Source organism: Callionymus lyra, chromosome 5, assembly GCF_982586985.1.
Source record: "Callionymus lyra chromosome 5, fCalLyr1.hap1.1, whole genome shotgun sequence".
Taxonomy (NCBI): Eukaryota; Metazoa; Chordata; class Actinopteri; order Syngnathiformes; family Callionymidae; genus Callionymus; species Callionymus lyra.
The window spans coordinates 26,086,615-26,111,462 of NC_141822.1; the positions used below are offsets into that span (position 1 = coordinate 26,086,615).

General features: G+C 37.1%; 1 protein-coding gene across 6 annotated transcripts; it reads right to left on the minus strand.

Annotated features, from left to right (window-relative positions):
* Positions 1-452: 452 nt before the first annotated feature.
* LOC148079909 (inositol polyphosphate-4-phosphatase type I A-like) lies at positions 453-24,830 on the minus strand. 6 transcript variants are annotated; one of them, XM_087791651.1, is made up of 26 exons: positions 24,736-24,830; positions 16,336-16,550; positions 15,899-15,943; positions 14,988-15,106; positions 14,692-14,808; positions 14,530-14,609; positions 14,357-14,468; positions 14,190-14,280; positions 13,194-13,341; positions 12,994-13,124; positions 12,818-12,922; positions 12,641-12,749; positions 12,437-12,454; positions 10,959-11,145; positions 10,665-10,880; positions 9,281-9,422; positions 9,029-9,196; positions 7,657-7,689; positions 6,966-7,138; positions 6,539-6,662; positions 6,400-6,467; positions 4,929-5,128; positions 4,760-4,857; positions 4,578-4,690; positions 4,343-4,497; positions 453-798 (listed from the first exon to the last, which is right to left on the minus strand). In XM_087791651.1, exons 2-26 carry the CDS (start codon positions 16,475-16,477, stop codon positions 666-668), a joined length of 3,027 nt encoding a protein of 1,008 aa, XP_087647777.1. In that variant the 5' UTR covers positions 16,478-16,550; positions 24,736-24,830; the 3' UTR covers positions 453-665. The 6 variants fall into 6 exon arrangements, with proteins under 6 accessions (XP_087647777.1, XP_087647779.1, XP_087647772.1 ...); XM_087791646.1 differs by lacking the exon at positions 453-798 and adding an exon at positions 813-3,421; XM_087791653.1 differs by lacking the exon at positions 9,029-9,196.
* Positions 24,831-24,848: the final 18 nt, after the last annotated feature.

A 24,848-nucleotide genomic window follows, 5' to 3' on the forward strand; every position in this document is an offset into this window, starting at 1 on the left:
ATAATTAACGCAGATTGAACAACAGATTGACACTGTAATGTATTCAGCACTAACTTAACTACAGAACAAAATGTGTGAATTAATAAATGATCGATCTAGACGTGGATCATAAACTAAAAGAACCTGGAAGGCATAAAGAAAGGCATAAATAAAGAGTGAATGAGAGCCGTTTCAGGAACTAACAGGGCCTAAAGACAGAGGGAAGGTCTGACTAATTCAAGACCTGAATCAGGAGCTTAAAGAGCAGGAGGGGTGAGTGAGGTTATTATCAGTGCCAGAGTATTCAAGCATCTTGTATAAGTAAAGTCCATCACACAAGCCCAGTTTCAGGAATGCCTTTTCACGATAAAACAATGGAAATTCATGACAGGAACTATCGTGTTAAAAACTGTGATAAACACTGACAAGCACATTACCTACTCAGTGGAAAAAAAACACAAAAACCATCAATCCAATATTGGATGTATTTATTCTAGTCTTCCAGAGAAGGCAGGTTGTGAGTTCACACTTCTTAAGGCTGTTGAACGACAGAAACATCTGCACACTCATTCAAATATTAGCTATCGGACATGATCACAGTTGTAGGTGGCAATAACAGTGTGTTTTTTTCAGAGGTGCCATCAGTCAGTTCGTTCTGTGAAACCACCAACGACTCGACATATGAATCAGGTTTCAACTTTCCCGAAAGTTCCATCAGGGGGTCGGTAGTATTTGGGAAAAGCTTTTAGCTGCAGAGAGTTGAAGGCGTATTTTCTGCATCCCACGTTCTTGAAAGTGTTTTCCCGTCGACAGCCCTCACTGAGAAGACAAGATGGAAGAGAATGTTTTTTATTGACTCATGAAATAAATCTATTGTCCAGTAAATAAACACACAACCCAATCCTTGTTACCGCCGCTTTTATTGTCGTTCCTCAACATCCCAAGTTTTGATGTGGGTTTTTGGTTCTTGATCTGCTCCTCTCTTTGCGTCCATTGTTGTGATAGAAACTATTCCGGCCTTGCTGTCAACAGCTTCCTTCTTATAAGAAATGTTTTTCTTATAAGTGAATCCCCCACAATGACTGCTTTGTGATGCCAGAGATATTGAGCGGCTGTTCACAGTCCTGTCACAGGGTGTCATGAAAGGTATCCGCTACTCTGCCCCGAGGGTTGTGGTTGAAACGCATGCAAAAGCAATGAAGGACCGACTTTATTTATAATAGAAGTTAAAAAAAACATTTCCATTTGATGTTTACTTTCTGATCTAAATAGCCCTAAATGTCAAGGTTCAAATCAATATGACTTTAGTCCTTCATTAGTATCAAGTCACTCTAAATTCCAATCTAATCCGAAGTAAGTTAAAACCCCTTCGACCCTAAATGTGATTTCTAAACCAGAGGCCTTTATCATGGAGATCACAGATGGGATGAAGAAGATGAAGCAAGGAGATGTTATTTCAAACAGGAAAGATTTATAAGTTTGTTTTTTTAATTTTTCACCAAGAAGCATATCTATGACAGCGGGTTCATGTGTGTGGCATTGAAGGCAACATGTAGCATAAGACACAGCACAGCAGAAAACTGAAGCAGGCTGAGTAAAGTGGAAAAATACAGAACAAGGAAGTGTTAAGACGCCTCCGACACAAACTCAACCTTGACAACCTGATCAACGAACACTGTAAACACCACAGATCATTTGTAACAACATTTTTCAACAATGTGTTTCCACATATTGTACTGTGTTAACAAAGATTGTTCATATTCACGGTGACAGTAGTCTGGTGAGAATTGTACAACAATTTAAAACTATATTAATTCTAGAAACACCTTAAAATATATACTTTTGTGAGCGTAATCATATGCCGAGCAGTACAAATATATTCATCAAAACTTCTTAATAAAAAGGCAAACGCTAAAGTCTTTGTATGATAAAAATAAATATACATGGAAGCACTTGGGTTTTCTAGGAAGAAACCACAAAAATATTATTAACAACTCTGGATTTACAATACTTAAAAGAAGTGCTTGAAGTCGTTTAAATGCATTCAGCTACTACCAAAAATGAACCGTACAGCATGACTTTAATTCAATTTGATTAACGATTTCCTCCTCACCTTCAGCCGGGAAAAAGACTTTTATAACATTTGCTGTCGACCAGCAGAAGCAGATGACAAACTACAGATGTCTCAGTTACTGAATAAGAAGGTAGGCTGAGCCTCGATATTGCACATGAGCAACATGGATCATTAAACTCAGGTCAACAGAGGAGGAGAGAATCCCAAAGGAGGCTATTTTGGTACGATCCACTTTCTGACTGGGTCGATCTAAATGGGCACCGACACTTTTCTTTTTACAGACAAACGTATTGTTATTTGATACGTAATCTTCCTGAGGGAATTGGTGTAAAAAAGTGAAAGATAGTTTTACAATGTCAATGACACACACACACAACAGAAAATAAATTCATTTGGTAGCCATCAAATTCATTAAATTCAAATGGCAAAATACAAACATTAATTTTAACAATTGAACTCTTTCGGATCAACTATGTTACAATTGAGGTGTTTATAATTGTATCATCATACATACAACGACTTAAATTTAAATTGAGGGACATACAGTACAATCTATTCATATAGCTTTGTACTTGAAATAACTCAATTAATAAATTACTTAAACTTCTACTGTTGTGGTTTCTGATTTGATTTGTTTCTCTTTGCTCTCTCTCAACACTCTTTTACTGAACTGTGTTACATTCAAACACATCATATAAGACTGAAACTTAAAATGAAGAGTCATTTAGATACAAATCTTGAATGCTGGGAGTGAACTTAGGTACATAATAGATAACCAATGCAAAACACGTGTTATATTACACATATGTGTAGCTCTTCACTTAAAAATGTTTCCCCTGATTATTCTGCACTAAAACTACTAGCTTAATAACTTGCCCTGAAGAGACTAAAACAAAAATATTTTTTATGCAAAGCTGGAAAGTGGTGCCGTTTTACCTCGACAAGAATATGAAAAGTAAAAGTTCTATGCGCATTAGATAAAATCGTGACATAGATCCATTGGCTGCAGCAACAGCAATAGGAAAGGAAGATCGTCTGGTTGCATTTCACAAGCTCACCACTAGATGCCACTGTTCGTCGAAGTACAGATGATATCAGGAGAGTAGGAGGAAGGAAAAAACAAACCAAGATGAGGTTTATGTTAGTAGAACACGTCCGTTGTGGAGCGAACATAATCGGTGTGTCAGTCAGCTGCAGCGGAGTTTGGCGAGTAAACAAGCCACGCTGAGGAAGATCCACACGGCCAGCAGATTGGGGCTGAGTGCCAGCAGGGGCAGCGAGTACATTAGGCTCGGCTCCATGCGGAAGTCACGAATCGGCTGCAAGCCGCTCAGGTTCTTCTGGAAGACGCCCTCTCTTGTCCCAATGCTGCGAGGTCGCAGGAGGGGGAGGAACGAAGGAGGATGAAGATGTAAAAAATAATTGGATGAAAGAAGAAGATGAACAGGAGGGCGTGAAGACAAGAAGGGGGGACGAAAGTGATGGACGTTAACCCAAACATGCAAGGACGGGATGTGCGGAGAGGAGCGGGAGTTCCAAAATGAAGAAAAACAGATGAAGAAATGTAGGAAAAGAGAGAAGAGAGAGAGAGAGAGAGAAAATTGAGAAAGATGTCTATTAAAAAAAGGAAATACTCAAATCAACATGCTTTAGTATTGCAAAACATGGAGGAGGAGAGGGTTCGATTCCTTATATTGGACGAGCTGACGGGGGGGGGATAATGACAAAGCAAAGTTTACCCAGCATGCATCACTCCAAAGAATAAACCCCTCTCATGCTTGTTAAAGGAAAAAGTTGAAGAAGCAAAGAGAAGCAGGCAGAGGAGAGGAGCACATGGGAGACATCAGTTCATGCTCAGAGACAGAGTGCAACTTTATCGAACAAGTACATTTAACACACCGGAGCAGGACATTCTGTGACACTCTTCAATTAGCGTGAAAACACCAAATAATACTTGATTTGAGATCATCTCGTCAAAACTTTGACCTTGAACGACCTACTCAGGGGCAACATAAGTTTATCAAAAGTTAAGCACAGCAGTGGAGCGCAAGGAAGGATGAGGAATGTTGGAAATTCCATGGCAACAGAGAATAAATATCAGTTTAATGCTCAGAAATGCACTTTTCAATGTGACCTTTGTCACAGGAAGTGAGTAACACACAAACATACCACATATTTATATTTTAAGGGGAAGCAGGCAAGATTTAAACCACACTTGGGCAAAGAAAAGGGTTTCATTTTGTTTGCCCAGGAATGGATTACATGCCACTATTAAGGATAATGTCCTACCTGCGCATGCAGTCCAGGGCCTGCGTGAACACCTGCGGCGCCATGCCGTGCTCGTGCTGCAGGATCAGGCACTGCTCCAGAGTGACCGACATGGCGGTGCGGTCCTTGGCACTCTTGCAGCTGGTGAAGCGGACGCCGTTAAGCCGGCGACAAACCTGCGACCATCAGAGAGGGAAGCTTAGCTTTAAAAAAAAAAGAAAAAAAAAAGAAGATGAGGCTAGTTTGAGTGACGCACCTCTGCTGCCTGCCACAGGATGTCCACGTTCTTGTTCTTCCTGGCGTGGACGTTCTGGTCTAAAAACCTCAGCAGCTCAGGGAGACAAGTCTGAGAGCGAGATCGTGGTAGACCTGAGGATGAGGACTGTTTGTAAGCTCCATAGATTCAATGAATCCGCGGGAAAAAAAATGCTGACTCACAGTCGTCCGCTAGAACCTCTTTAAATTGTTCGTAGTAAGAGTTCAACCTCGACAAGCTCTCCAGGTTAATGTTCTCCTGCAGGGACGTGTCTCCAAACCTTAAAAAACACATACAGATCGATAGAAACTTTCTGACACAAAAACAGGCCGGATGGGGTCGCTGGCTCACTTCTCTGCCAGAGTCTGCTGCTCATTGATGCCCACATTGAAGTGCACTGGCTGAACTCGCAGCAGCATTCCGCTCTGGATCTCCCGCGGCAACGCATCAAACATGGTGCTCGGCAGCGGGATGCGAACATTGAAGCCGTCCCGGTTTCCCGTGATAATTGGCAACATGTCAGGGGCGGAGCTGCCACTCGCCTGGGTGACCTTGATGTAGAAAGAAAAAAATATAGTAAAGTCAAAGGAAGACATTTTTTTTTTTTTTACATATTTAAGGCACTTCATTTTTTTCACATTAAAAAATAAATATTGATGATAATTATTGAATGATGATTTCTTTAATTTGAACAGTTATGACTTATTGATTAGAACTTTCTAGCTGTTAATTTAGTAATGTTCTTTACTACGCAACTTTAGCTGAACGCGTCGCCCGACAAGTATGAGTTTTCACATGACCACCAAACTGTTGTTACAGCTGTTTTTAACTGTTTTGTTCTTTTGGAAATACTGATATATGTTTTGAAATAAGCAGGAAGATAAACCAAGACCCATTTCTATCTTGTTGTTAACAAATGTACACCAAGAAAATGAGCAACAAGAGAATATTACACCATTCCAATTTTTGATCACTAGGGGGAGCCAGAAACACAATTTCAAACATTGCGAATGAGGCCTTTAAGCCCCCTGTATATGCATTTACATAATTTTGTTTTTCAACAGAAACGTTGAATAAAAAACACATGGCCAATCCCAGCTGGGACAGCCACAGCCAAAGTATTATGGTATGGACATTATAATACTAAGCTTGAATTTATATATATGGGCTATGAACAAATTAAAAAAAAGAGATTTATAAAAACTGTTAACTGAAAAAAGGGAGGAAATACAAAAAGAAAAATACAAATTGTAAAAAAAAGAGTTGAATCAGTAATTAATATTACAATAAAAGTAAATAAAATATTCAGTTTCAGAAGAATTTCTATTTTTACAGGATCAGTTTTATATGTAAGCGCCTTATATATACAGTCAAAGGGCAACACATGGCCCCTGGTCTGGTTTAAGGTGTACATAGACAAAGATGCATGTGGACCCTGGTCTGGTCTCCTGGATCTCGGACTATCTCACTCATCGACCACTGCTACACAACTCCGAGCTGAGTCTCGTCCAGAAGTATGCTGACGACACTGGCATGCATCAGGGACAACAGCGAGGACGAGTACAGGAGTCTGATACTTTGTGGACTGGAACCATGTGCAGCTGAACACCTCAAAGACCAAGGAGCTGGTCTTGGACTTTGGGAGGTCACGTCCAGTGTCCATCATAGGCGCACTTTGTTGTTGTTTCATGAATCTATCGTCTGTGTTGCTGTATGCTTGAAAAACATTTTCCCGAAGAAGACCTCCAGAGGGATCAATAAAGTTTATCTATAAATCTATCCATTCATCCATCCATCCATTCTACCATTCATCCATCCTCACCTTGAACGTGACATTACGTAGATCCAAGATGCCGATACTCATGTCCTCCAACATCGCCAGTTCTTCTCCTAAAACACAAATTTAGTTATGCAACGTGGCTTCACTGAGGAACATTCCACGGGGAGAAGTTGTATTTCACCGTAAGTACTGAGCAGGGACTCGTATTCGGCCAGCAGACCGATGGTATAGAGCTGTCGAAGGAATCCGTTGTCACGGAGACAGTTCCTTAGTTTGATAATGAAACCGCAGATGAGCGCGGTGAGCTGAAACAAACAAAAGACCCTTTCGTTTTAAATAATGTTTTGCGTGTTTCAGTTTTTTTAAAGCTATTTCGAGGAGAATATTTTTGTATCATAAATAATATATAAATACGCTTCTCCAAAATCAGGAAACAGATCTAGGCTGCAGAAGTGAAACTTTTCTCAGCTTTGCACCAGGAAGCACAATTGCGTAGGAGTACATATGACTAAAGGGCAAAGTTCCTGCTACTGACTTGTCACTATATTAACTTCTATGACAAAAGAAATAACGTGAAAATATAAATATGGCTAAAACCGTTTGCTGACCGTTTGGCAGAAGACGACGTCACGTCGATACTGCAGAGAAACGTCCATCGCTATGGTCGGCGCACTGTCCTGCATCAGTAGGAACACCATGGACTTTTTGGCCGTGTCGCTCATCATCGCCACGCACTCGTTCAGTGTTGTAAGCAGAGGATACAAGGCCTCGCTCCACTCGCCTGCGAGACAGAGGGCAGGTACAAACACACACCATCATGAATACACGTTAGTGTGTAGAACTTTGCTATAAATTATGAACCAATACTTTTTATTTGTTTTTTTATTTTTATATGGTCTTGTTAATAACATAAAGAGCTTAACAGTAAAGTTTATTTTTGTTTGTTTGTGTATAAATTCATCGAAGAGTAGGAAGCGAACCCCAGAAAATACTCATATCGTTTCCTTTGCCAATTTGCTTCAAAAGTGTACAAATGCACCAATAATAAAAGCTTATATATATATATATATATATAAGCTATTATTATTTGGTAGCAAAGCCACTGTTAAAAGTGAAAATGAGTATTAATATTGTCACTTAAAACAATAAAATATATATAAAATATAAACAAATATGAATTCACATTCTACTATTGTACCACATGGAACAGAAACTTAAGAGAGAAAAGTTACATTTACAGCAGGTGACCTTGCAGTTGTCTGCAGGAGGAGGAAAACAGCAAGGGGGAGGAGATCTTACCTGGATACGCCTCCTCTATGCAGGGGCTTCCATCTAGAAGAGGGTACGGAGGTGCAACATGCATGATTATTAGCACCAGGAAGCATTAAGGGGGCAGCAAAGACAAACATTAAGCCCCAGGTCCAGAGACAAGATGTCTAAAATAATTTATTATTATGTATCTTTGCGGCCGGTTGATTTTGAGATCGCAAAGCGTGATTATTTGCAATATTAGCCAAAAAATGTGATTAAAAAATTGATATAGTTGTAAATATATGATGTAACTTTGATTCCATTCACTGCAATGCAGCTTGGTTGTTTTCAAAAGGTTCTGAAAGACACTTGGCTCTGGTGGGATACATGTAGACTCAGCACAAAACCTCAGAAACCAGCAGACAAGACTGCATTTAGCCCAGACAAGAGTGATCGTCTGCACGTAAGGAAGAGAAGCAGAACTGTAGGAGCAGCACAGTGAAATCAATACAACAGCAGTCGTTTATAACCTGCGACATCAGTGCTTAAGTAAAGGTTCTGTTTTATCACAGGGCTGTCACAATCAGGAAATGATGTTTAAATATAAAGGGAAGTTAATGTACGAATAAGCGGATATATCAGGTAATAGATAAGGTAAAAGGTAAATAATACCGGGAATACATTTTGAGACAGGAAGAAACATGGATTAATATACATATATGGGTACATTTAAGGATATACTGTTAGTACTAGGTTTAAATTTAAAAAATACATAGATACTCAAAAGCAGATACATTAGACGCCTACTCCTCCTTTGGAGATCTTCAAGGCCACATAAACTACAATGTGGCAGATAGATGTTGTATTTTACCTTAAACTAGAAAAAGAAAAAAGAAAAATGGATCAACAAAAAGGTTTATAGAAAATTAGGAACCCTTCCAATCATTTAAGCCATACAGAATTAGATTGGTTAGTTAGAGGTAATACCAAATTATTTCTTTCTTTAAAGTTGATATAAATATATATATTGTTCCTTTTTCAGTTAATTATTTTTGTATGGTTTTGCTAATTTTTTTGTTAGTTTCTATAAAAAATATGAACCCTTGTGTCAACTAACGAAGGCCCCAAAACAAATGTGTTTGTGGTATCCCTTGCGTTGCCTCTGTGTCAAGGTGAACGATCTCCACCACTGCATATGTATTTCTGGAAGCCAGGGAGGTCAAGAGGTAACACAAGGGATATGTCAAACACATTTGTTGTCAGGCCTTCGGGTCACCTTGACCCTGTGATAACAAAAGGGTTAAGTCAAATAAACAGCAGGTACATTGAGTAAATACGGTGTCAAATATTTACATAGTTTATCGAGATATTTCGCATGGCACTCTAAATAAATAAGGGACACTTTGTGAGCAGAACCTACAGGTCTCTGGTTCAGGACTGGGAGGTTGAGTGGTAGCATGGGTGAAGAATGAGGATGATGATGATGATGATGGTAATGGTGGCTGTGCTGGAGGGGATGATGGCGATGATGTGGACTCTTCCTCTATTCTCCCTGGGTTGATCCAAAAAGCTCGCCACTTCCCCTCACCTTTCCACACAAACGGATTGAATATTTTTTTTCTCTCTCCATTCAAACCTTTTTCTCCTGCATTTTGTATCCTCATAGTTTTACCTTTCTTGGTGCTGCCGCCCTGCTGGTCAGTCTGGGAAGTGTCCAGGCTCTCGCTGATGTGTTTCCTCTCCTTTTGAAGCAGTTTATCCACCCGCTGAATGATGCACTCCAGAGACTTCTCCACATTCAACCACACTTTCTCCTGAGACGCACAAGATGGGTGATTATTATGTTGTGCGAAGAGGTTTAAAGACTCATTTTCAGATCAGGTGGGACACTCTTATGCAAGGACATCAGGGAGTCAAGGTTTGAAGCCAGAGCAGAACATGGATAGGAGGCGGAGATGAATCACTTTCACAATTAAGCCTAACTAGGATTTACATAACCACAACAAAACTGCACATTGATTTCATGTCATAACTCAAATTACATCCCACAATGAACAACTTATTTCTGGTTGGCATCAGGCGTGAGAACCATTACAGCCTCACGCAGTAATTCCGATCTTGACTAATCTGTCATTATACTACACAGCATTGTAACTCTTAATCTGCTTTTCACATTCTCAGAGTTGTAGTCCATTGATGTCTGAACTGCTTTGGGCAATTTAACAACTAGCTAACATTCCCTTTGCAAAAAGTACTGTACTTAGTATTCCTTTCATCAAGTAAAAGTATTAGTACTAGTAAACTTAGAACACAAAGATATAAGTGTACTAAAATATACTAAGTTGATAACCTTCTGACTAAATTGGAACATTTTACGTTTACAAAGGTATACTTTAAGGATACTCAAAAGTATACTATTCTATATGCTATCAATGTACTAGGTATAAACTTGTAGTCACTTTTATTCTTAAAATGAACTGCATTTAACAGATTCTTGCAGTACGACTTATAGATTCCGATGTTTGGATGTACATAACATACTTCGTTACAATATGTTCAAAGCATCAAAGGCAATGTAGGAAAGAACACGGTCATGTTTTCACAGTTTAATATATTTCTAATGTTGTAATACTTCAAAGCAACTGTGCATATTTAACAATAACAAGTCTGTTTTCTGCTCCCATCACCCATAATCCTTTGCATTTGTTTAAAAATAAAATAATTCATTTGCAAAAAGAAAATAGTAGTATACTGTACATTTTTGAGTTAAACTTGAGTAAGTATACATTACTATTACACACTACATTACTAAGTATACTAGTACTATTTTGAAGTATAGTTTGTCAAAACTACACTTAAACTCAAAATTTTACTACTTAAATGTTTCCTATAAAACAAGTATAGTCTCAGTACACTTGAATATACCTTTTTATGGTAAAGAATAACAAACCAAAATGACATAAACAACTAATTTGTTGGATTTATTTCAATCATTTTATTGATGTTAAAAACTAGCCCAATGACATTAAAATGAACTGTTACTATCTTTAACTTACCCACTCTTCTTCGTGCCAGTCCACTTGCAGAGAAGACCGGCTGTTGCTGCCGCTCCACTTGGCCAGCAGGGTGTCCTGGTCGTTTCGGAGGACGACTTGTTCGGAATCAGCCGAGGGCGACGCTTTCGAGGCAACGTACTCGGGCCGTGCTGCGTTCAGTGCCTGGATAGCTGAAGCCAGCAGCTTACAGTCGCACACGGTTACCAGCTGACGGGTCTATGGGAGGAATACATCAAAAGATTTACTTAAATAAAAAAGAAAAAACATGTTTTTTAAAAAGCTATCTTGAGATACCTTATCAGTGAGAGTGCTGAGTGTCCTTTCCAGCCCGCTTGCAGATTTGTCTTTAGCTGCTCTGGAGAGTCTCTCGGCGTAGTAGCTGACCTGAGTCTTCAGCGTGTTGATGTGGGCGATAATCTCTTTGGCTCGGACGATGTCCTCAGGTATGTAGACGATAGACTGGGAGCTGGATAAGGTTCTGCTGTAGGAGGAAAACTTGAATTCAGTCAACGCCTTGATTATATTTTAGTCAAATAATGCTAATTGTTACACCTCAGAGAAGATGTCATGTGACTATTTTCTTATATTTACATTCTATGCTCCCTTAGGATGGTGTTTGTAATGAGTAATGCTCACAGTTCGTAAAGTATCTTCATAAACGCTCTATGTCAACATGCACTTAAGTCTTAAGGGGAAAAGTGTGATCATAGGCGATCATGTTGGAAGTAGATCTGTGCCAATAGAATATTGAATTGGTGAATTTAACATTTCACATGTGTAAACTTTAAATTGTTTTAAATTGAAATGTTGTTTTTTTAAGCGTTGATTTTTTTCTTTGTATTATCAATTTCAATACTTACTATTTTAAGAGGTTGAATTTGTTTTGATTGAATAATTTGGTTCACTAATTTTTACACAAAGGTTCAATTTTATTTTTTTCTAAATAGTAGTTAGTTACAAATGAATATCTTTTCTAAATGAATGATTTTTTTCCAAAACATGAGTTTAACATTCTATATAGATATATATGTATATTGTAGACATGTTAGTATAGTGTCCCAACATTTTAATGTTGAATTAATATAATAAAAAAAAACATTTTTTGAATTTAGAAAATGGATTATTGAATTCAACCATTCCATTAAAAATAATATATAAGTAAGTAAGTAACTTTTATTTGTATAGCGCTTTTCAAGACCAGGGTCACAAAGCGCTTAAACAATCAAAACAATATTCAATAAAGTATATACTTTAAAGATCAAGATAAAACTGAGAACATAACAGGAGTTCCAGAAAATCAAGGAAAAGCCTGAACAAATAAAAACGTCTTAAGATGTTTCTTGAAGGAGTCAGTAGACTCCAAGAGAGAGGAAGATCATTTTATATATATATAATAAAATACATTTATATATTAATTATAAAATAATTAATACAATTATTATTATCTTAATTAAAAACTATAAAAAATATTAATAAAATAAAATAATAAATCATTGAAACCATTCAATATCAGGATGACACCGATCTTTGCTTTTATTCTCCTAAAATAGTGATTCATCAAGTTATGTAAGTTCGTTGTTTGTGGTTCAAACATCTCAAACGTGATTGGTTAGAGAAAAGAACACCTGCTTTCCTTTCAAAAGACAAAATGTGTGGTTAGCACAAGTCCAGTAATGATGACGATATCGGAAAAACTTCAACGTCAGTCATCGTGCACGGGGGAGGGAGGCAAACATAAAACACATTAAAAAAAACGACATGCATGAACTCACCATTCTTCCTCATATACGCTGATCGAAAAAGCAATGAAACAATATTAAAGTTTTTAACTCAAATTCAAAATGTTCTTAATTAACAAAGATTGGATGTTTAAATAATCACAGCCAACCAAAACTCAAACTGCACGAAATGAAAGAATAATAATTGAAGATTCAAATAAAAAAGCTTAATAGATCAACATGTGTGACAGAACTTACTGTTTCTTTGCCTCCTCGAACTTCTGAATGAGTTTCCTCAGACCGCTGTTTTTAAAACCCTGGCAGTGAGCAGCGGGAGCTCCAATGGTGATAACATCATATGTATGGTCTGAAAGGGAAACACAATTCAAGTGTGAGCAGAATATAAATGTCAACAAATATAAACACTCGTCTCACCGAAGCCCAGCTCATCCTGCACTCTCATCCGCTGAACATGCAGGTTGGTTGGCATGAACTCAAGTTTCTTCTCTGCCTTTAGGTTGCTGGCTTTAAATGATGGACCTGGAACGATAGTTTGAAGTTTCCTATAACATAATGTTTAGATTAAAACATGAGGTCTACAACTAGCTGACCTCTGTAGTCGCTGAGGTCAGACAGTGTTCCCTGGTAAGTGAGTATGATGTTTTGGTAATGCGACACAATCTGGCGCCGTAGATTCTCCCAACACGGCGACAATTCTCCGAGCTCCTCCAGCTCGCAAACCCTGCAGAGTATTTGAAAGATGACGATATGGAATGTCTGCTCCACAGTAAACGGGTTTGTGTTACACTACCTGGCGGTGTCCTCCTCCAGCAGGAGCTTCACAAATTGTCTGGGAATATTTAGCGACAGGACACTCTCTGCCATCTGCTCCAGCACTCGCAGGTGGTTTCCATCGGTCGTCGGGAAGCGATACATTCTTGACATCGTGCCGCCGAACACTTAAGCAGAAAGACAAAACACTTATTGGACAATAAATATATTTGAGGAAAGCAGAGCTCTACACTTATTATTTAATACATTGAAACGACCACACAGAGGGCTTCGATACTCACTCGTCCATGGAAAAATATGACTTTCAGATTTCTTTTAATTACATTTTTTTGGGGATATTTAATCTTTGTTATAATGTTATATTAATATTTTATCATATTATTAAAATATTGTTAGTGTTTAAGGGGCAGGAACTTGAAGGACCATAAGACCAAAAGGATCAAAAATGGTTATTTAATTCGATTTTTCTTTGTCTTCATTTTAATATAATAGTAAATTAAGATTCAGCCTCCTGCACATTTTCTGCTCTGGCTTCATTCATTTATAATTATTCAGTGAAAAGGTGCAATAATTTACTATTCAAGTGATCATAATATTTGCAAAACAATTAAACTAACTATATATTAACTTAAGTTCCACGATTAAAAATAAATAAGTGAAAAATGACCATATTTATTAGAAGCTAAGATGAATACGGACACAAAGTGAGCTTTAAATAACAAATACATTAAAAACAGATAGTAAGATCAACCAAAGATGTTATACAATACATCTTACAGGACTTAAAGGTGGAGAGAAAAAATTGAAATTATGTAAGGCAGGCGGTTAAATTTGCAGTCAAACATTTCTTCAAAATGACACATTTTACTTTCTAACTAAAATCACATGGACCCCAAAAGGCCAAATCTGGCCAGCGTGGTCGTACTTTGTACAATTATGGTTTACGCGTGTCATTATGTGCGTTGTTATAATAGAATTTCCATTAGTGTCCTATAGGTAAGGTATCCTAAGGTACCTGAGCGCAGAAGTGTATCCTTGCACAGAGACGCGTATCTGATCCGAACTCCCATAGACTCCGTCAGGCTCTCATCTACGGGCAGGATTGTCTAAAGAGACACAAGTTATTTAGGCATCTGGAATCATGGAGACACTTTTACGGAATTCATCATTTCTGCCTCGTACCCGGCCAGTGATGCTGTCTGGAAGTTCACCGACTGCCTTTCTCTGAACAGCTTTGTCCTCCATCTGCCAAGCGGCGACAACAACCTTCCCCACTCGCTTGTTTTCTGCTGATCTACACCAAAGAGCGATAATGAAAGACAAACTCTACCAGATGCTAAATGCGCGTGAGCTACCTGAGCTCCAGCTCCAATCGGTGACTCTTGTCCTGCATCAGCTCTTTAATTGGGAAAAGTGTCGTTCCCAGCATGTACATCTAAAGACAGACAAAAGACAAGAGGTTTCTGAAGACTAATTTACAACAAATATATCAGTCAGGTTGGTGCCGCAGGTTTTACCGTGCCCTGGGATCTGTCCTTGACATCGTATACAGCCAGTTTAACTTGAGTCTGCTGGTTGATGTTGGAGTCCTGGAAGAAGGCGATGCTGCTCAGGAAGCTTGGGTTACTCGTGCCCTGTTGACAAAAGCGATCGGAAAGTGAGAGGAAGCTGCAGGACTTTGCCTCCGGATCAGTATTGGCGAGATATTCAGATCAAGTTATTTAATTTATTCTACCACATGAACGTTAGAACCAAGCATTAAAACGGATTCACTGTGGCTTCAAGATTGATGTGTGCTGTGGGGGCGACTCACCTCTATGACTTCAGTCTGGGCGTGTTTGGTCCAGAAGGCCTGTGGTGGTGTCGTGCAACTCACTGCTATAAAGCTGTTGGGTTTTCTTTCCAGATTTGGCGTCACCAGGTCGTTACATGCTGAGTGAGGCAAAAAGAAAAGGTAGTAAACGTGAGAAACTAAAACAAGTGTTCTAAGTATTAGGCAATGCCAGAAGAATATGAAGAAAAATACGTTTCTGTCAAAAAGAAAACTCTCAAGCTATTATTATGCTTGATTTTTTGTGTTTAACCTGACATTTATTAAGAGTGACATAAAAATTGATAGATATACATGTAATTTTTCTTTCAAATCTTCCTTTCAGTAATATAAGAAGTCATTCCTTTATTAGGGAAACAATGAGCAAAACCAGAAACACTATTAAAAAAAGTTACGGTAGCGTTCGCAGATTCAAACATATGATAATATAAATACTTGCATACTAAATGTCATTTATGTAACAGTACAGTTTGGTAAATTTAAAGTTGTGTCAGCGGGATAAAAAAAAAAACCTTAAGTAAAACATATACTGTATTTACTTTATACTATTTTGCATCATTTTAATGAATACTTATAGTCTTCGGTGTTTGATATTCTAAGCAACTATTATTTATTCAATATTTGAGGCTTTACACTATATCATCTTAAAATACATTCTGGGTAGAGATTCAAGATTAATTGTATGTTTTTGTGTTTTTACATAAAATCTTTAACTAAACTTTAGACTCAAAAATCTAATTATTCCCTTTGTATTAAATTATCATTATAATATGCTTTTTTTTCAATCAAAGTTAGAACAACATATTTATAAAATATAATATAAATAAATATATTAAAATAGAGTTTACGCTTTTCTAGAAAACAAACATGACATAATTATGAAAGCAACTTACAAACACTAAACTCCAGCACAGGTTCATCAGGATCCTGATTGTTTCCTGCAACAGAAAAAATAACATGAATTGTAATTTATCATCAAAACCGAAGTGCAACTCTAACTAAAGGAAGCATAAACATTTTTAAAACAGCATCTTGCATTTGCCATGTGCTACTTGCAGTATTTTACAGGGGTGTCAAACCTAATCACTAAAGGGGCCAAAGGATTTTATGAGTCAAGGTCGTGGGCTGAAAAATATGTGCATTTGCTAAGGGTGGCCGGGTCGAAGAGGCCTTATGATACAGCATCAGATGCATCATGATACAGTGTCTAAATCCTGAAAGGTCACTAGATGGCACTCTCTGCAGTATAATATTGTAAATTAAACTGTATTGAAGAGGAAGGATGGGTTTTAATGTGATATGGTCTCATGTTTATTCAAATGGAACTCACCTGCTAGGGCTAAGCCAATGATCTCGCTGGACAACTCGAATGTGCTGGCCCGGTACACAGACCACGGGCGCTGGATTCTGGAGCCGCGCTCTCTGCCCCCCGCCATGCCTGTCGGTAAACCGCAGGAGACAGATGCGCACATTCAGTGTCACACACTCCCATGTGAGGCGACACTTTCTCTGAGAAGATCCACGGCTGCTCACAACATTTCACATCTGTGGGGACGAGACGGAGAGAAGAACGAAACACCTTTTATTACATACTAACTAATAAACAAGTGCAAATAGATAAGGTTTCCATTTTCAATGTCTTTGGTAGACAAAATATGTATTAACAAAATACGGTAAACAGAATAATCATGCTTTTAAACATGACTTCATAAGCCCATTAAACATTCTAAAACCTTTTGTTTTTCGGTGCCAAGCTACGATACCAACATGTATCAAATCTTGATAGAGCGGTGATTTTTTCTGAAGTGACATAGACAGTGAACATCACATTAATTTGTCACTTGTTAGCAAGAAAAAATGGTCGGAATGATATTTTACCAAACCTGAAGAATTTAACTCAAAATTTACACTATGTATAAAGTTATTTTCTTTCTGTTATAATTATCTTATAACATTGGTATCGAAACCAGTATTTTACAGAACAAATATCGAAGTATCCGCAACTTTACTTGTATCACATTTTCGATTGATACTCAAACATATGCTGGCGTCATTTTAGAATGTAAGTGTATGTTTGTTTTTAGTAGTAAATCCAAGCAGTAATACATGGGATCCAAGGTCCAAAAAAAAAAAGAACGAAAGCCCTCTTACACACCCACTCCAGCACTGTAATGATGATAGGGAATCTTGAAAGACCCACATGTTTTCTAATGAGTTGTCGGATCACAAATCCTGGTTCTGGATTGAAAGTGGGTGACCCACATTTTGGCAGGTGGCACACACACCCAAGTCATTTCTTAAGTTCCACTTTAGTCATTTGTTATACAGGAGAACCACAACTGTGGATCACATCCTTATCTTATTAATTTACAAAACAGTATCCATCCCCGTTTTTAAACATTCTCTCATCATTTTACAAATAATTCATTAAGCATTAAATAACAGAGAGGTAACCCTTTTCTTATTAAAAGATTTCTCCACCTGAGAGCCTGTGTCCTCAAACACAGTTCATGTTTGCATTTTGAACTTTGACCTATATTGCTATTTGAGACACAAGAGTATAATTCTGTGGCAAAAACACAAAATTGAGGCAATGTCAGCAAAAGACTTCTAAAGCAGCTACTAAAGTTTGAACAATCAAACCAACTTTTAATATTTATATTTATGTATATATTATATTTAACAAAAGGTTTTAAAATGATACATAAAGTTAAAATAATCATAATGATTATATCAGTAAAGCCAACTATCAACACAGCCAGCGAAAAAACATCAACGAACAACTGGGACTTTACTAGTTGTAAGTTAATCTGAAATGTCAGATAAAATAAATTACCGCAACATTAACACACAATGCAATTTCCTGTAAGAGAAACCATATGTTTCATCAAAACTTCACTATTTCTAAGAATGTGTCGTAAACCTTTTTGAACAACAAACTGAATTATTGCAAGCTTCTATTTATTGGTACTTTGGCTGTTGCTCCTAAGCTTTGGAACAATCTTCCTCTTTCTTTGCGCTTGATGGATCTACTGACTCCTTCAAGAAACATCTTAAGACGTTTCTATTTGTTCAGGCTTTTCCTTGATTTTCTGGAACTCCTGTTGTGTTATCAGTTTTATCTTGATCTTTAAAATATATACTTTATTGAATATTATTTTGATTGTTTAAGCGCTTTGTGACCCTGGTCTGGAAAAGCGCTATACAAATAAAAATTACTTACTTACTTACTTACTTACATTCTCCGTCCTCTATAAAAGTTGGTCACTAATTGAACTTCTCATGTAGGGGCTTCAATAAGTGAGGGACGTACAAAATGATGATAATAATGTCCTCGAGTAGAAGGATCTGGAAACTTGCTGGTACCTGGTGGACAACATGTAATTGCACAAGATAGAACTTTCTAGTCTCTAAGCCGGCTCAAGTTTTCCACATGATGCCAGAATTTTCTAGGTGATAAGAGGTTAAGCTGCACTTGTTTTAGAATGTCCTCAGAGTACAATAAAGAAACTTTCCTGCAACACAACCAACAATCCATTCATATCATAGTCAGGTTCGAGTTAGAAGTAGCGTCTGATCAACTTTTGATGCTCTTACATGTCAAGCCTCTCTTGTGTTGCTCATACACTCATGTCGGCACTGAAACAGGAGGGAGAAGGAAAACTGGCCTTAAAAGGGAACTCCAGATATAGACTGTGTGTGTGTGTGTGTGTGTGTGTGTGTGTGTGTGTGTGTGTGTGTGTGTGTGTGTGTGTGTGTGTGTGTGTGTGTGTGTGGAATAAGTGAGTTATAGAGCACATGATGTTTGGTCAACAGAAAACTTGCAGATCAAATGTGTATTTATAAAAAAATATTATGAGAAATGTACTTTTGTCATGTTATCTTTTAACTCAAAATTCTATTTTTTCTTTTAAAAGGCAAATAAATACAAGAACGTAACTTCTGTTATACATTAGCTATTGCTCATTTCAAAAAATGTTTCTACCATAAGAAGTTAGAACATATTTTAAAAAAAATGTTTACGATCACGGACAACAGGTTTTTGAAAATATGTATCTCAAACCTGCATTTCAACCAGGGAGTGAATTGTCCCCACTTGAAAACTCCTAAATCAAAACAGCAAAAATAATACCAAATATTGTGTGAGCTTTCTTTTTAAAGTGACGCTTTAAGGAGGAGCTTCTACAAGTCGGAGACCATGGTTGTTATCTAGAAAAAGTTTCTTGTTTGGTTCAGTTCCGCAGGTGGCAAATACTAAGATATTAAGTATCTAGGGGTTTTGTTTGCATGTGAGGGATGGTTGAAGCATTAGAAGGTATCTTTAGAAATAGAAGTGTACATGACTACGGCTGTGTCAAATCCTATCATAGGAAGAAAAAAAATACAAAACAGACATACAATTGGAATAACATAACAATGGGATACGATAAGATGAATGTATACAAACCATTTACAACAAAATATCTTAGGACAGTGATTAAAAAAGGTAAATTAAAAGAGTAATTAAAACTCATAACAAATATAAACCAATTGTCTACTACACACAGATGCATAATATATTGTACCTACCAGATATATACAACGACATTTGTCATACACATGTTGTTCACACCTTGAACAGGAAGTCAGCAACACAATCGTCAGAGGGATGTGTATAAAAAGCCAGTCAAGACAAGTTGTGATCAAAGACATAAATAATCCTAAAAATAACTCCAGTCGTGTGTAGATCTAAACCCAGCTACCAGACACGTGAAAGACAGAAGGATATACACTGTAGTAAGAGTTCACCAAACATGGTCAAAATCAGCTTTACAACTCTCACCTGGCACAGATGGACACTGACAGATTTTATAGAGTGAATTTGACCGCTTTACCTTGCATTGTATGTTTACAATTTAAAGCTCATGAATCCTCACTTCATGTATAGATTGTAAGTAAGAAAGAAGGTAAGCTTTATTTGTTCATCGCCTTTCACAGACCAAAGTTTCCATCTCAACCTCGGTCACAGGCTAAGTACCTTTTTAAAACCTTTTAAAAGATACTCATAAAGATCAATTCCCCTAGACAATCCGACTGCAATTTAGGCATGACTCATCGAAAAATAAAATGATACGAGACACATCCATACAGAGGGAAAAACGGACCAGTTGTTTTAGTATTTCCTAACCTACAGAACAAACAGATAAAGTTAAATTTTGGCAGTTTTTTTGGCAATAATCTTCTTTTGACACATAAATCTTATATAAATGGTGCTTTGTTAAGTGAGGAAGTAGGAGCAGAGGATTTAAAGGTTTATTTAGTGCTACTATGTATTCAGTTCAAGTTGTTGTACAAGTGACAAGATACATACAAGGAACTGGTTTGTTCACGCCACCAGCTGATCACCTCCACTGATGTGAGGTGTAAAAATCAGACTTCGACTTTGACCATTAGGTGGTTATAATGCAGAGATAACTTTGTTTAATATCAGGATGGAGATTGTTACTACTTTGTTTTTGTCTGATACGATTTTTTTTGCAATTTAATTGTCAGTGAAACTTTCGTGTTTCTGTATTTTATCACTTGCTTTCCTGAAAATAATATTAGCATTTTAATTTAATTTGTTAATTTTTATGTTTGTTCATGAATTATCCATATTTAAAAAAATATATTATTGCAGGGGCCGACAAATATGTAAAACATTTTTTATATGTATTTATTTTTAATAAAAAATAATAATTAAAGAAATATACACACTTGAATGACAGGGAATCACAGTTGGGAATTACGATCATTACAAGATGTGGTGATAAAAATGAAAGTGTCTTGTCCTGTATCCTTCCTGATCAAGCTAATAATAGACATGGCCCCTTGTCACTGAGCGTGTGCCCCATCTGCTTCTGAATTAGAATAAGGCATGAATAATTTCCTTTAAAAAGATCCAGCAGCTGCAGCCCTTTCACATTAAAATGAGGATCGGACAAAAAAAATACAGCACTCTTAACTCTTTCGAATCAGTCAGCGTCGCTAAATTAGATTACATTGGATAATCAATTAAATAATATTGAATTTTAAAAATATGGTGCAGAGTGTTTCAGCCTCTTAACAACTGTTGGATTAACTGTGATGGAATAAAGACTTAACCCTTGTGTTATCTCAGGGTCAAAGAAACACATGATAATGCTCACGATGGTATAAAGTTTACAGTTTAACTATCCTGCTTTGATTTGGATTATAACAACTGAACTCTGGATTCTAACTGAACTTTGGTTATGTATTGTCATGTTTATAAAGTTATTTTAATGTTGACAATCAAGTTTTTATTTTGCTTATGTTACACATGTTCATGGGATATTTAAGAGTGATCTCTGACAAGTTAAAATACTTCTGAAGAATTATTATAGTAATAATATTAGTTTGTGAGTCAAATCAGTTACACCCACATCTATGGGAGGATGAAGAGCGGAAAGTTATTCAGAAAGCAACTCTTATTCTAAGTCACAAGTTAAACCCGAGTGGGGGGCCGGCTGTATGAAATGTATACTGAACAGGAAGTAGTTATTTTCATTTTGGAGGCTTGACCTTAAATATGTACATGTTTGTTCTCCTTCTCCAAACATTCCCATCAAATTCTTTCTTCCAACATCGGTTTTACTCTCAGATGATTTCTGTTCCTTATGTTTTTGGCTCCCAACCCTGGAGATTGACACATATGGTTTGGTTTAAGTTAATCATTTTCATCCACAATTGTAAGGCTAAATATTCTCACTCATCTAATTATGACCCTGCACTTCAATATTTAACCATCCTCAACTCTTTTTGGACTTCTTGGGGCAAAGGTAACATTTCTTTAAAAAAAAAAACTGAGCGGTGAATCAACATGTTATCAGTAAAATAGAATTCTTTATTGATCTTTTACTGTTCGGAACATTTATTTTAATGGATAATTTAATAACTATACACCTTATGAAATGTTTTTTTTATTATGAATAAAATGGCTGAAAAGTACAAGGAGGAATATTTAAAATATATATATATAGAGAGAGAAAATTAAGAGTTGAGTGTGCAGGTTGATGTCTAATTATGACAAAGGTAGAAAATGTGTAAAAGAAAGTAATGATAAAGCAACAGTAGGAGGTAAAATTCATTACCAATTCACCTGCCTTCACTTAGTAACATTGTTGGAGAACATTGTAGCTACAGTTGCAAGACGGATCACCAGCCATCACAGGAAACTTGCATACAGCATGCTAACCTCATTTAAAAATAATCAATCTTTATGTGTTCTTGGGGGAGGAAACCCAAGCAAGTGCTGAGATAACATACAGACCACAAACAGCAAGAACACAGTCTTGCTCAAAGTCCAGAAATACATAAGGCTGGATTGGAACCATAGACTTTTCGAATAATTTTTCCATGTATTATTGTTTAAGTGTTTTATATCATGATGCGTATCTCTTTGTTGCATGCATTAAGTCATAATGTTTAGTCTTATAAATAAAAGTTGTTGCCATGACATTTCATCCTCGGAGGAGAATATAAGCCGATGGTCTCCACCTTAAGATGACAGCGTATAAACTCCTCTAATGATAATTTGGCAGCGACGCCGGCAGGAAAGACAAGACATATTATGGTTGCGTTACATCACTGTGACGAAGCAGACGGGGTTCACACGCACGTGTGCATCGAGTGGCGATATAAACAGTGCGGACAGCATCACGAGGCAGAGACTGCAGCCGCTGGCGACCCTCTTCCTCCTGCTTTCCATATTGCTCTCTCAACCTCTGACAGCATCAGGGAAACCAAAACACTTCTGCTGCGTCTGCAGCTTCATCACAAACAACATCAGCTCCGAGGCACAAATAGCACGTGTTAGGATACGTGCAGAATTCACACAAATATTAAAATACTATATTTCATAATTTTTGCCTTCATCAAACACTGACCTTCATTTGAACCATGTTTCTATTGACATCCGTGTCCCCAGCAGCCTACAAGTATTCTCTTGTTCATCTGATCCTTCTCTCTGTCCCCAGCTGATGCTTATCAATTATTAACCCGAGTGCAGCAGGAGCGTCCATCGCATCCGTACGTCTGCTCCTTTTTTATTGCTTCATTTGACTTCCTCGAGTCCATGTCAGACGAGCATTACACAGCAATCAAAACGATTGTCGAAAAATTCTTTCACAAGGCAATCAGAAATAAAAAATAATCAAAAATGGAATTCTGAGCATGAGAGTTTCAGGTGGGAAAAAGTTGGTTTTCTCTGTATATTCGTGTAGCATTAAAAATTGGAGCCATGCCTTCATCTATTTACAACATCAGAACTACAGAAAATTAATTGTGTTGAGGCAGCAAAAGGAATTATTTATCAAAAATGTTACAAAATGGTTCATTGTATCTTCAGTATCATCGCTTTGAAAACAAAAAAGGAAATTACATTTAACATATTCTTAAATCTGAATAATCTGAAGACACAGTAATATAAACTACATACCTTGCTCAAGGGTAGGGACAATACATGGAATATTTGGATATTTAGATGACTGTATCCACAACATCTATACATGAGAATGGTATCAGACTCAAACTATAGGAATAACTACTTAATTTTTAAATCAAGTAAACACTGTCATACTTAAAAAAAATAGTAAGTTGTACATAAAGATCATACTCAATGTATGCCTATAAATTATTATAATTTTCAAATTAGAAAACAAATATACTATGAATGACAACTTAAAATGGTTTATTAAAGGTTTTATCTAATGTCAAAACCTAACTTTCCTGACTTGAATGTTGAATTTACTTTTTAAAGTGTGTTACTTTATAAAGTTCTCCCCCGTCTGGAATCTCAGTGAATGAGAGGATACGAGAGCGTCCAGAGAGTCCATTATGACGTTGTAATGGCTTCACGCCTACTCCAGCCAGCTGTAATCACGCCCCTCTTTGTTTATACAACGAGTCTCTTGGAGGTTGAGATTGATGAAACTCAGTGACAAACCTCAATGTTTGACAAAGTTTTCTTAAGCTTAAGCACATTTTCTAATGTAAATATTTCAATGAAAAGAGAGTTTTGTACAAACAGACACATACAGATTAAACAATAAAGTCCAAGATCTATTTACAAAAGAAATTCAAATCAACACATTAGTTGCCCTTTAAGATAGAGGATAGTGATGTACGTTCGTCTTAAACTGGAATTTTTAATTTCCTTGTGACCATTTAGGAGAAAGGAAAAATACTTCAGATTTAAACTGATCAATGTGTCAGAATTTCTGTCTTTTGTTTCCTTCTTACCTTGACTCTTGCATTTGGAAATAAAAAGCCAGTGTTGCAGTGAGACTGCAGTGAAACACACACACACACACACACACACATTTACGTGTATTTAGGGATACTAAAGTAAATAACATTATCATCAAACCTTCCTGGTAACATCCACACAAATAACAAACACACACCTAAGAAAGTAGTTACGTAATGTTACAGCAGTCTTTAGTTATTTCATAGGAACAACCTTCTTCACCAAAACCATGTCAAAACAAAGATAAGAAAGTACCTTATGATTTCATGACAAACCTCAAGGAGGAAATGGTCCGTTAACTCAAGGAGGAAGAAAAACTGTAGTTCGAACAGGAATGTTTATTCATTCAATACAACAACGAGCGCCTTGAATGCCAGAGTTTATTTTACAAAAACTCGCTCCATTACCATGAGTTTAAGAGTGTGAAGCGGGGAAACTACTCACCGGTTCGGCCGCTAGGTTCGGATATATATCCATATGGGGAACATAAACAAAGTCAGACGAGGAGACGACTGGCTGCTCTGAGGTGCACAGGCTGCAGTCGCAGAAGTGACGCC